Source organism: Oncorhynchus keta, chromosome 11 (assembly GCF_023373465.1).
Source record: "Oncorhynchus keta strain PuntledgeMale-10-30-2019 chromosome 11, Oket_V2, whole genome shotgun sequence".
NCBI classification, from domain to species: domain Eukaryota; kingdom Metazoa; phylum Chordata; class Actinopteri; order Salmoniformes; family Salmonidae; genus Oncorhynchus; species Oncorhynchus keta.
In genome coordinates, this window is record NC_068431.1 from 50107248 (window position 1) to 50119422 (window position 12175).

Here is a 12175-nt window from a genome sequence, read left to right on the forward strand (position 1 = left end):
CTAAGGTATGTGGAATTATATGCGAGTTGGAAATCCCTGTGTCCCAAGGTTCTCATGGGAAACTTAATTTTAATTGTGTGTTGCAGAGGTTTGTCAAGGTTCTGTTTCAAGATGGAGAAAGCAGCTGGATAAAAACCCTGCAGTGGAGGGCAGGAGTTAGTGGGGAGGCCCTGACCCAGCTCTGTGCTGCTAAGTTTGGGGTGGACGACCCAGGACTGTACAAGCTGTACTGGCGGAGTGAGGGGGAGATTCAAGCCCTCCCAGCCCAGGCCCAGATCCAGGACCTACAGGGCCAAGGCAGCAGTGGAACACCCCTCATATACCAGAAAGCCAAACAGGATGGACTCAAGACTTGCAAACTAACAAGAGAGGCGGCTGTGGACCTTGTGGAATCACCTTGAGTACCCACGCGTTATGAACGTTTTCTTAAACCCCACTCAACTGCAAGAAAGACTTGCTTCGTGCTTTATTCTTAAAATATGTTTAAATGAACATTTGCCTGGGTGGATATTGCAAAGTACCCTAGAAATTGTTTACCATTTTCCCTGGTTGGTACGAGCCCTGAATTCTGATTGGCTGACAGCCGTGGTATATCAGACCGTATACCACGTGTGTGACAAAAGTTATTGTTACTGCTCTGATTACATCGGTAAACAGTTTATAATAGCAGTAAGGTACCTTGGGGGGTTTGTGATATATGGCCAATCTACCATGGCTAAGGGCTGTGTCCAGGCACTCCGCGATGCACTTATTTCTATGTGTATCAGTTCATGCAGTTCATTACATAAGTTCCCTGAGATACCTTTAATAATGCATGAGAAACAAACTGAACAGACAATGATATTAAAAGAACAAAAAAAATGATATTTTATTTTTGTACAGGCTGTTTCTTACCAACCTCACCAAGAGAATATGCAGTACTGTCTACCCTTTCACAAATGCATTGCTTTTGACCATGTCACAGTAGTGCTTCAAGTGCCCTGGACACAAGGGACAAACAACTTACCCAATGAGTAGTATTATTGGGAGGGACTTCTTTAAAAAGAAAAATTGTCAATTTTCTCTAAGACAAACAGCAATTGAAATGTGTCGTCATAAAAGGGTTAATATGGTGGTTTAGACTTGATTGACAGATTAGTTGATGGCGAACCGTGCATGGTCCCCTTGAGTCACTTTTCTTTTCTACACCCTGGCCTCGTTTCAAACTGACTCCAAGCTCCTACCACTAGGAACTTTTGCGTTCCTTCAGCTGTCAAATTTGCATGACATTGCTTACACCGTTCCTATCCTTCCTGATACCGTCAGAGGGAAATGAAGAACTGCATAACGATAAGGGCTTGATGTAGTTACAAACTGTGCCTCTGAGGGCGAAGAATGTCTCCAGGCTCATAAATCACAGCCATAACCACCTGCGCATTCCACTCACGACTGATTTCTAAATTCATTTGGACAGTGCACCGAAAGATCAATTCCTATGACAAGTCCACACAGGCCGGGCGTGTCTCAGTCAGGAGCGGGCGTGGGCATGACGGCAGCATATCTGGGTCTTAGCGCTGCTCTGGCTGTGTATCTGCACCGTTCACTCAGAACCAGCAGGGGGCATCCCTCTTGTTCAGCTCCAGCAGGTGGGCCTCCACCTCCTCGGCGTCGTCGGCAAACCGCTCTGTGAAAGAGCAAATCAGTCCAGCCGCGCTGCCCTCGTATTCCACGAGCTCCACACTGTCACCTGCATCAGACAAACACGCAACAAGAATTCCAAGGACACGTGTGCCAGTAGAATGGTTTAGGGTGATACACCGTCTTTCCGTGGAGGTTGACCACTTAGTAGGACGATGTTAAACATGAAGAGCTGTGCCATGTAAATGTGGATAACCCTCTTGGCATTAAGACAGGGAAGACTAACCTTTGACCCTTGTGTTGGCCTGAACAAACATCTTGCGAGCCTCTTTGCGCTGGAGAACCGTCTCCCGCAGGCACAGGAAGTTGTGAGAACCACCGTCGGACACGGCCGAGTAGCCCTCATACAGAGCTCTGCCTCCCTCCACATCGGCTGTGGACTTGAGGACCTGCAGGGACAAAAGACAGTAATGGGTCAAAATGGAGACTTTGTTCAACTTATATTGTGAATATTGACGGCTGATCTTCTATCCCGGTAATCCCAGCCACGATCAAGACATTTCCAAGCCTTCTACAGCTGTACCTGTAGTTTGCATAGGAACCTCTCGATGGCACCCTTGCCCACAGTGTGGATCTTGCTGCGGTCCAGCGTTATAAGGGCATCTGGGCGCCCATCTTTTCCTGTGCTCTCCTTCAGGGTCACCAGCCCCTCGCCAGCCTCCAGGAGCACCCGCAGGATCACAAAGCGAGCTTGCATGTGGGCCTGAGACAGAGAACGGGGTTTAGTTAAACACACAGCGGGATAAGACACACACAGGCAGTGGGGAAGATATTCAATGAGCTATAGAGTCAGAAAGCTAGCATGATCAAGTGAGGCTGATGTACTTCGTAAATGATTGAACTTTAGTGTAGCTGACCTGTCTCCAGCTCTTGCTCTCGGAGGTGTAGAACTCGAGTCCCAGCAGGCCAGCGCGCACCATGTTGAGCCAGTTGACATACACCACCTCCTCTGCATCCTCGCCCTCATGGCCAAAGATACTGCAAACCCAGGGACAACATCCTCGTTAGGGCGCCCTGACCCGCATAAGATCACCGTTAATACATTCGGCTTTTATATTAAAAGAACACGGCTAAACAGACCAGAGCACAGACTAACAGACCTGAGCACAGACTAACAGACCTGAGCACAGACTAACAGACCTGAGCACAGACTAACAGACCTGAGCACAGACTAACAGACCTGAGCACAGACTAACAGACCTGAGCACAGACTAACAGACCTGAGCACAGACTAACAGACCTGAGCACAGACTAACAGACCTGAGCACAGACTAACAGACCTGAGCACAGACTAACAGACCTGAGCACAGACTAACAGACCTGAGCACAGACTAACAGACCTGAGCACGTGTTTGTTGAGACAGAGGTAGAGCCCCACACACTCGGCCCTGCACTCTTCATAGGAGCAAGAAATGGTGGAGAATTTGCTGTCCCATGTTTCGTTGCCTTTGTACCAGGTGGTGATCTGAAGCACAGAAACCATACTTTACACCAATACTCACTTAAACCCCTTCATCGGCAACCAGACATTTTAACATTGGTCACGATCATCAGCCTTAAAACATATAGTTTACTGAACCACAGCAATCCATTACGCTCTCTCAAAATCATTCTCTCTCGAGACCAAAGCGAAAGAATAAAGAAAATATACAGAAATAAATAAAAGTATGATCGCAAATGACTGAGGTATATAGGCTCACCTTTTCTCCAGTCTCAGGATTGCGAACATTATCTTGCTCGAAGTTGAAAGTTCCCTTCTCATCCTGTACACATAACACATAAAAAAAGCACTGTGCATCCCCCGTTCAGAGACTACATAACAGTAAACACAATGGATTTTAAACCAGACGTTTTAACACACTAAAGGGGCAATCCGTTCAAACAATAAAACGGTGGCGCCCCGCCACTGTTGTGGTGAACAGCCACTGTTGTGGTGAACAGCTGGGCGATTGAGCTGGAGAAACGTAAACACTCAAATTCATAGACAGGGCTATAGATGCAAGGACTGACCATACAGGACATGAACATGAATGGAGATGGCTCTCTCTCACCTGGACAAAGAGCTTTCCACTGCCATGGCCCAGCAGCTCATGGAGGCCAACCTGCACCTCGAAGGAGGGCCCCTTCCACTTAATGTACACATCCTGAAAGAAACAGACAGAGACCATTGAAGGAAAAAAAGATCTGATGGGCATAATTGTATCCCCCCTTTCAGTCTTCGTGGTTATTTGGTATGGCACGGAGGTCATGGTTAGAAAGTTGATTACCTTGTCTTCTTCATCCAGGAAGGTGAGCTTGTCCTTCTGGGTAGCGTATGCCACAGCCAGAACATTTCCCAGGGAGACATTCTTAAAGCCCTCCGACTGTCTGATATCGTCATCTAGACAAACACAGACACTCGGAGATAACAGGCATAAATTCCATGGTAACAGAATTAAAATGCCCCCCGCCAAAAAAAAAAGATTTGTTAAGAATTGATATCAACCTTTAAACTATGCACTCTGAGTTATTTGAAAGATGTACACAATTCCCCCCCCCCCCAGAAACACATTTACTGGAAAAAATGTGCAGGTGCAAAGTTTGGTATCAGACTGACGATGAAAACTCCCTCAGTTTTTACACGACCACGTTTTCTAAAAACGGTTTAATATCTACTCTGAATTAAGATCCCAAGATGTCTGCAGAAATAATGGGGTGTCAGCTATATGACACCTCGAGTTACAACAACAAAAATATATTTTGGTTATCGAACTACAGTAAGTGAAGTGGATTTACACCCAGTAACAGAATTACGGTAACAGAATTGCATTATGGGTCACTGATCTGTACTATACAGAAATGCATAATTACAGATATAAATGCTATTCTCTTCATGGTGATGTATCCTGAATATGTACAGAAAGAAAAAAAAAAGGTAGAAATACACAATGTCGTCCTTTACATATATGGGGATTATTCTACACCCTGGCTATTATTCTAATGAGCTCCGCCCCAAACAAGACCAAACGTCGTTGGTCCGGACCCAATCTGAACCAATCATAGAGGTCTGTGTTTCAGAAGTCTGGACAACACAGTACAGTAAAGTTCAGTAGATTATATTGTACTCTACATTTCTTTACAGTACTCTGTTTCGCTGTGCTGTCCAAAGTCGGGAAACACAGAAGTCTTTGATTGGTGACTGGATCAAATCTGAACCAATCACAGATGTATTTAAGGTTTCAGCGAAAACAGGGCCAGGGCGGACTGACCAAATTTCAACTACTTTTAAACGTCCATGCATGCTGGTTAAAGTAAACGGAACGAGAGGGGGCTCATGGGTAGATGTCAGTAAGAGCCAGGAGAGGTACTGTAACAATAACTGGAGAGAGGGAGGGAGAGAGAGTGAGGCAGTAGCAGGTGACCTAACTGTGGTTTGTGACTATATGATTTCCCACTAGCCAATTCAGATGCAGTAATTCTGTTCCCGATTCGGTAACAGAATTTCGAGTTTGAATCACTAAATTCATAAACAATCAAATATATTAGTAAAAACACTAATTGGTAAGTCTACCTTTACTTGTTACTTTGTGAACTTTCATTCAGAAATGAGAAAATATCTTAAAGATGTTGGTTTTTGGTAACGGAATGACAATGTTTCTCACAGAAGGCAAATCATTTCTCAAACTAAACGGAAGTGTCGATATTAGTTGTCAGGGGGTCTTCGACATGGTGGTTTGATGCATTTGCAATAACTTTTAAGACAATAATAACTTTTAACATCTCCGGTGGATGTTTTCTATTAACCCTTTTCCTCTGTTTGACCACAAATCAAAGCCATCGTTTAAGTTAAGATGGAAAATGGCTGAAAAATGTATCCAAAAACATAGACTCGACGTTCATTTGACATGCTCCTATAAACTCCACATATTGGTGCTCGTGGGTCCTTTTCACATGGAATTGACCGACATTAAGCCGAAGTCATTAGAGATCCTTTCGAGACCCGAACAACATGCGGTGTGGATCGGCCGTGTCAATATTAACTGAATAAAGAGAGTCCATTCGGACGTGGCACTCACAGTTGGGAATGTTAATGCCTGCTGGAATGCCGCTGCCTGCGAACGTCAGCACGTCCAGGGAGGTGAAGTCAGGCAGGAGGAAGCGGTCCTTCTCAAAGTCTTTTGGCCATGGCAGCTCTGGCAGAAGCACTTCGGCTGAGCTCACCAGCTTAGCAAAGCGTTCGCTCATCGCCTTGTTCACCACGGCAACAAAACCTGAGGAAAGAAAGAGGAGACAAACCCCGATGCGATCACAAAAGAGTATTCAAAAACACGTGATGATATTAGGGGGGTGCGTTGCCTCTTAATTTGTACCTTCAAACTCTCCCCTGGAACCAAAGGGATCCCTGTAGCTCTCGATAAAGCCAATATAACTAGGAGAGAAAGGAAAAGACAAACATCAAGTTGAGAAAAAAAACGACAGGGGAAGAGATTGCTTCTGTGATCCACAGACCAGAAGGCCAAATCTGGAAGGCAGCGCTCTCTCACCTCTCCACAATGGGCCCCTTGTCTTTGATCCAGAAACGAGAGCCTTCCTTGTGCGCCTCCACGGACCCAAAGGTGAAACTCCGCGAATATTCCTCCAGCATTCGTTTCTGGTTCTCATTGGCCGCGTGGTCCTTCCGTTAAAGAGAAGACGGTTCGCATGGGACCAAACTTGACATGTTAAGACGCATTAGTAGTTTTGAGTCACGTACTTTCGTCGATAAGGGATGAACATACATTTGAATTCAAATACTGTTTGAACTGACCTTAGCTTTCTCCAGATTTTCGCTCACTTTCTTCATGAGGTGATCATAGTCTCCCCTGGAAACCGTGAAGACGCAGTCCTCAAAGTCATATCTGCCGCACCTGGTCTCCCCCTCCCCATCCACTGCACAGTCTAGAGCAATGACAGAGAAAATTGATTTAATAAAAGAGAGGACTCATTCCTGACGTCAACCCTTTACACGTGTAGGAATTGGCCTGTATGGATATAGGGCTAAATTGAGATGTTCCTTAAAGAAGAAATATGAACTGCTTAAACATGGTAGCGATAAAAAAAAAAAAAGGGAACAGTTGAGATGATCAGAAAATGATTGGACCAAAGTTGAGGACAACAGTTCACCTATCAAGACTGAATCCAAACATTGCACTTGATTCAATGTGCATTTGACATTTACTGTACCTCTCGCTGCATTTGTTGACAACGAAATCAGAAAATACTCAGAGATACATTCAGTAATATAAGAAAATTCCTGGAAAATGTTGGGTTGGTGCAACATAGGACAACAAACAAATGACAAGGGGTTTGAGTGTGAGGACAAACTGGTGTCTCCAAGGGCCACACATATACACCTCTCCACGGTGTGCACAGTTCCTAAGTAACGTCAATGCACTTATGAGTCTTTAAATACAAGGTGCTTTTTTTGAGCTCTCCTAGGTGTGCGGTTGAGGAACTCGAGCAAGAACACTTGTCGTTGTTTTGTTTGGAACACAACCCTGCATCTCCGCCGTCACAAAATTATTGTTGTTGTTTACACAATCCAAAAATGGCCCACTACAAAAATCGCAACCTGGGTCAGATGGGCATCATTTGAACGCTTGTTCTATTGTCAACGCGACTAGCTAAGTTATAAAATATCATCTTACAGTGTTAAAGCTTTCACGGGGCAATTCAGAGAAAGAGATCGCAATTTTGGCGGGCATAGAAAATCGTCAAGCGTGCGGTCAAGTGCGTGTTCCCTGATGAATTCTCGTCACAACAGACAAACAGGCTCATTCTGGTCAGAACAACCCAGGGTATGACGCCACGTCATCTTGTAAACTGCACATCAAACGCAGTGCTGAGTTTTACGATAAGGAAATGTGACGTGCATTTTCTCGACTCACCGCTGTTTGGGTTTGCTTGCAATTCACCAAAGAGGTATTTATTTGAATTTGCCAACATCTCATCTTTCAAAATACATCGGGTCCTCTTAACCTCTTAAGATGTACAGCATTGCCCTCGCTCAGATCAACGATGTGCAAAAGTTGCCCGATTAGAGGGAGGGATGGGTGCAACTTCTGGTCGCATGTTGTTTTGGAGGATGCTTAAGTTCAGAACGACCGTCAGTCAAAACGCATACAGAGCTGTGAAGCTCAGAGCTTGAGCTCTGACATCATTTATAGCGCATCTTTATTTGCATAGCTTCTTTTTTTTTTTTTTTTTTAAAGAAAAAAAGGCACTCTCACCCTCCTGCACAGCAGACGCAAGGCGCACCTCATAGCAGCTCTTCCCTTCGGATTTATTCTTGAACAATCGCGTGTTGTAGGCACTCAGGTTCTGTAAGGGAGACAACTCTTTAAATCCTGCAATCCGAACACGGACACACAAGACAACAAACTTAAATACGCAAACAAACACCTTTGAGTCCAAGAATTTCTGAGCCAACTCGGCGTCCTCCAAACAACAGTTCCCCGAGAAGTACGTGGTGATTCCCTGCGGACCAGAAACAAAGCGACATCATTATCAACAACTACAGTACATGGGATTTATTTAAACGGACCTCCCGGTGTTGGGTGAGGTGAGTGTTTGGCACCAGGAGGTCTTACCTTGTCCCCCAAGCCCAGCTGTTTCTGTTTGTCCTCAAGGGAGTAGAGGAGGGTGGAGCAGCTGTCCCACAGGGCCTCCATCTCACTGGGGCTGTCCTGGAAGGCCTGGCTCTGCCACACAAGGGCCTTCAGGTTCTCCTACGCCGCAATGTGTGGTTATTAGAGGACATAACCATTCCGTCAAGGCTTTTATAATTCAGACATAAAAAAAAGTGAGGATTATCTACCTTGGGTAGGTTGGGAATGAACTTGGTGTCTCCAAATGACTTGTAGTTGCCCATGTTGGCATAGAGACCAGCAGCATAAACAACAAAGGCCTGCCAAAAAAAACCAATAGCTATTATTATCTCGAGTCAGGCTGAGACACAGAAGATGCATGTTATTACAACAGGCTCACTGTGCACCGTCACCTGATAAATCGCTGAGCCTGTACCATCTGGGTGTGGTTAGACATTCCAATTCTACGGTGTATACATTGTTTGACTCATTCTTTCTCCAGGCTCTGTGGGTAGGTGCATTACCTGGTACTCCTCAGGACTGAGTCCAGCTGCAGTAGCCACATTCCCCAGCTGTGCTGGTGGCTGCTTGCGGAAGAGCCTCTGTAAGAGAACGAAGATGGAGGCAGACTCGGGCGAGGTCTGCAGCAGCACAGCCAGTCCTCCGTACCAGGCAGACCTGGAGAGGTAGTGCGCATAGAGCTGTTCTCTAGGGGACAGCAGGCGAAACGCTTCAGTGCAGTCCAGCGCGGAGATCCCAATGTCATTGGGGAGGTAATACTGAGAGTCCACCATGGTGAACAACAGTCTTGATGCTTGCGGCTTCCTTTTCAACGCAACGCTCACAGCTGAGAATGTGTAGCTAGATGTCAACAAAAATGCATGGTATTATTAGCATGAAGAAATAGTTGTAATTGCATGGGTAGATTTACACACAGGTTACGGCTCAAGTCGTCAAGTGACACATTTCGAGCATCCTTCCTAGCGGCAACTAAAATACATTGCAATCAAAACTAACTAGACAGCTAGTATGTCGGTTACAGTAGGTGCCATCCATCTATCCATTGGGAGCGAAAGCCAGGTTAGTTCGATTAAACTTTCCAGCAAGGTAGGGGACGCCCAAGTATATACAATACACTTAGAGAAATTGGTAACCACAAACAATTTCAATGATCTAACAGGAGCACATGGTAATAGCCGTTAGCTAGCTATCCAACTATGCACAGGCTAACAGCTAGCTTCACGTACCTATACCAAATATATTTTTTATAACTAACGTTACCTACAAAAACCACATGTGTTCGACAAGGCTAGCTACCAGTAGTCAGTCAGCTAGCTAATGCTTTGTGAGTCCCTGTGTAGCTTGCTACATAAAAAGTGTGTAGCTACCTCTTCCAAATACGCACGCCTTGAGTCACGTTACAACGAAACATCCAGCAGTGATTGTGGTATATTTATTGATGGGACGATCGATACCGGAGCTCCGACTACGTTTTCAAAGCACTAGTGATCCGAGAAACAATGTACAGTACTGATGCTCGTTTCAAAGTTACATTATCATCTGATCAATTAGGTCCAAAGCTCAGTTTGATCACGTGTTTATTTTCTTCAAACGCGAGATTTCGCAGTTGTTCCGGTGCTTTGCTTTCACACACCGACCTCTACTGGACACTTAATCATTCAGTTAGGATTCTTTCATAGGGTCAGTTGAACGGTTAGACAAGGATTGTCGGGCTTTCTAGGGACTACAACCAGGGATTGGGGTTGAATTAAGATTAAGGCATATTCATTTGAAAAATCATTTTATGTGAAAATACACTTTCATCGCATTGTTGTTCAAACAATTCGTTTTATTGAGTAAATTATAAATGTGTGCCTTACGCATCCTACATAAATGCCATACATTCACCGTTTCTGAGAACAAAAAAGAAGGGATTCACAGTAACAACAAAAAAAGGGGAGCACAATGGAAGGTGCGAACCTGTACGGTAACTGATAGAAGGCTATAGATTTTAGATATATTGTTGAAAACAATTATATATGAACATCAACCGCTGCTTTTCATTGCTGACCAGCAGATGTCACTAATGTCCATTGTGTTTAAAACTCTGCGTAAATGAACCGTTTTTTGGCACAATTTGGTGAAAGTCCCAAAGGCTTCAGAAAGCCTCGGTTTCACATCACTAGGTAGCCTAATGGCTATAAACTTGATCTATTTGTGGACGGGTCTGAACAGTCTGAACGTCAAATTGCGAGCTCACTATCCTTCTTCGGTGGGGTTTAAAAGCAGTCGGGATCCAATGTAAATACTGCATTACCGCCACCTGCTGGACGGGGTATTGAGCGAGTAAAAACATCATACAAAATACAAAAATAGACACATCCTGTTGTGGAAAAAAGTACCCAATAATCATACTTAAGTAGAACTAAAGATATCTTAATATAAAATGACTAAAGTTAAAGTCACCCAGTAAAATCCTACTTGAGTATTTGGTTTTAAATATACTTAAGTATCAAAAGTAAATGTAATTTATAAAATATTACTTAAGCATCGAAAGGAAAATTATAAATAATTTCTAATTACTTATATTAAGCAAACTAGACGGCACAATTTTCTTGTTTTTTAAAATTTACCGATAGCCAGGGGCACACTCCAACCCTCAGACATAATTTACAAACGAAGCATGGGATGTAGGGATGACCAGGGATGTTCTCTCGATAGGTGTGTGAATTAGACCATTTTCCTGTCCTGCTAAGAATTAAAAATGTAACGAGTACTTTTGGGTGTCAGGGAAAATGTATGGAGTAATTTTCATTTTCATCATTTTCTTTAGGAATGTAGTTAAGTAATAGTATTTATTTTTATTTTACCTTTATTTAACCATGTAGGCTAGTTGAGAACACGTTCTCATTTACACCTGCAACCTGGCCAATATAAAGCAAAGCAGTTCGACACAAACAACAACACAGAGATACACATGGAATAAACGGCTGCACAGTAATGTCTCTTATCGATGGCGGTTATGATGATATCGTTCAGGACCTTGAGCGTGGCCATGACCAGATCTGAAACCAGATTGCATAGCGGAGAAGGTACGGTGGGATTCGAAATGGTCGGTAATCTGTTAACTTGACTTTCGAATACCTTAGAAAGGCAGCGTAGGATAGATATAGGTCTGTAGCAGTTTGGGTCTAGAGTGTCAAAAATATAAATAGTAAAGTAAAGTACAGATATCCCCGAAAACGACTTAAGTAGTACGTTCAAGTATTTTTTTTACTTAAGGACACGTCACTGGACACATCAACAAACAAAACCCATCCCACTCCTTGAGTCACTGTCCAATCCAAAACAGGAGCCTGTGAAGGAAGAACAGTCATCGACACGATTCCTTGCAAGACCTCGGCTGTGAGTGTGAAATCATGAAAACCCCCAAAAAATGTTCAGTCTGCTTGTGCTGTACAGTTTTTGACCATTGCAATAAATTATACCAAAAACAATAACAGCACTTACGGTTGATTAGGGCAGCTCTAGCACGGCAGACATTTGACGAACTGACTTGTTGGAAAGGTGGCATCCTATGATGGTGCCACGTTGAAAGTTACTTAGCTCTTTAGTAAGGCCATTCTACTGCTAAATGTTTGTCTATGGAGATTGCTTGGCGGTATGTTCAATTTTATACACCTGTCAGAAACGGGTGTGGCTGAAATAGCCGAATTAACTAATTTGAAGGGGTGTCCACATACTTCTGTATATATGGTGTATAACCTCCGCTGGCATTCGATACTCATCCCATTGGCAAAAATATACTTGCCACATGACCAAATCTGTTTTACTTATGACACTGATTGGATGCATAAGGCTCTTACAGGGTATCTCATAGACAACATTATGTC

General features: G+C 43.9%; 2 protein-coding genes across 5 annotated transcripts in view; one reads left to right on the plus strand and one right to left on the minus strand.

Moving 5' to 3' along the window:
* LOC118390503 (ras and Rab interactor 2-like) overlaps positions 1 to 866 on the plus strand; it is a 29895-nt gene extending 29029 nt beyond the window's left edge. For all 3 annotated transcript variants that reach the window (XM_035781132.1, XM_035781131.2, XM_035781130.2), the window contains exon 10: positions 87 to 866. In XM_035781132.1, coding sequence (XP_035637025.1) covers positions 87 to 401 — 315 coding nt within the window. In that variant the 3' untranslated portion in view covers positions 402 to 866. The remainder of the gene's footprint in view (positions 1 to 86) is intronic.
* On the minus strand, positions 844 to 11955 carry LOC118390505 (dipeptidyl peptidase 3-like). 2 transcript variants are annotated; one of them, XM_035781137.2, is made up of 18 exons: positions 11793 to 11955; positions 8807 to 9143; positions 8513 to 8602; positions 8286 to 8423; positions 8098 to 8172; positions 7926 to 8016; positions 6464 to 6594; positions 6201 to 6331; positions 6027 to 6085; positions 5733 to 5927; positions 3945 to 4057; positions 3729 to 3821; positions 3378 to 3440; positions 3018 to 3142; positions 2535 to 2655; positions 2201 to 2380; positions 1904 to 2066; positions 844 to 1726 (listed from the first exon to the last, which is right to left on the minus strand). In XM_035781137.2, the coding sequence occupies exons 2-18, from the start codon at positions 9074 to 9076 to the stop codon at positions 1584 to 1586; spliced, it is 2181 nt and encodes a 726-aa protein (XP_035637030.1). In that variant the 5' UTR covers positions 9077 to 9143; positions 11793 to 11955; the 3' UTR covers positions 844 to 1583. The 2 variants fall into 2 exon arrangements, with proteins under 2 accessions (XP_035637030.1, XP_035637027.1); XM_035781134.2 differs by lacking the exon at positions 11793 to 11955 and adding an exon at positions 9671 to 9899.
* Positions 11956 to 12175: the final 220 nt, after the last annotated feature.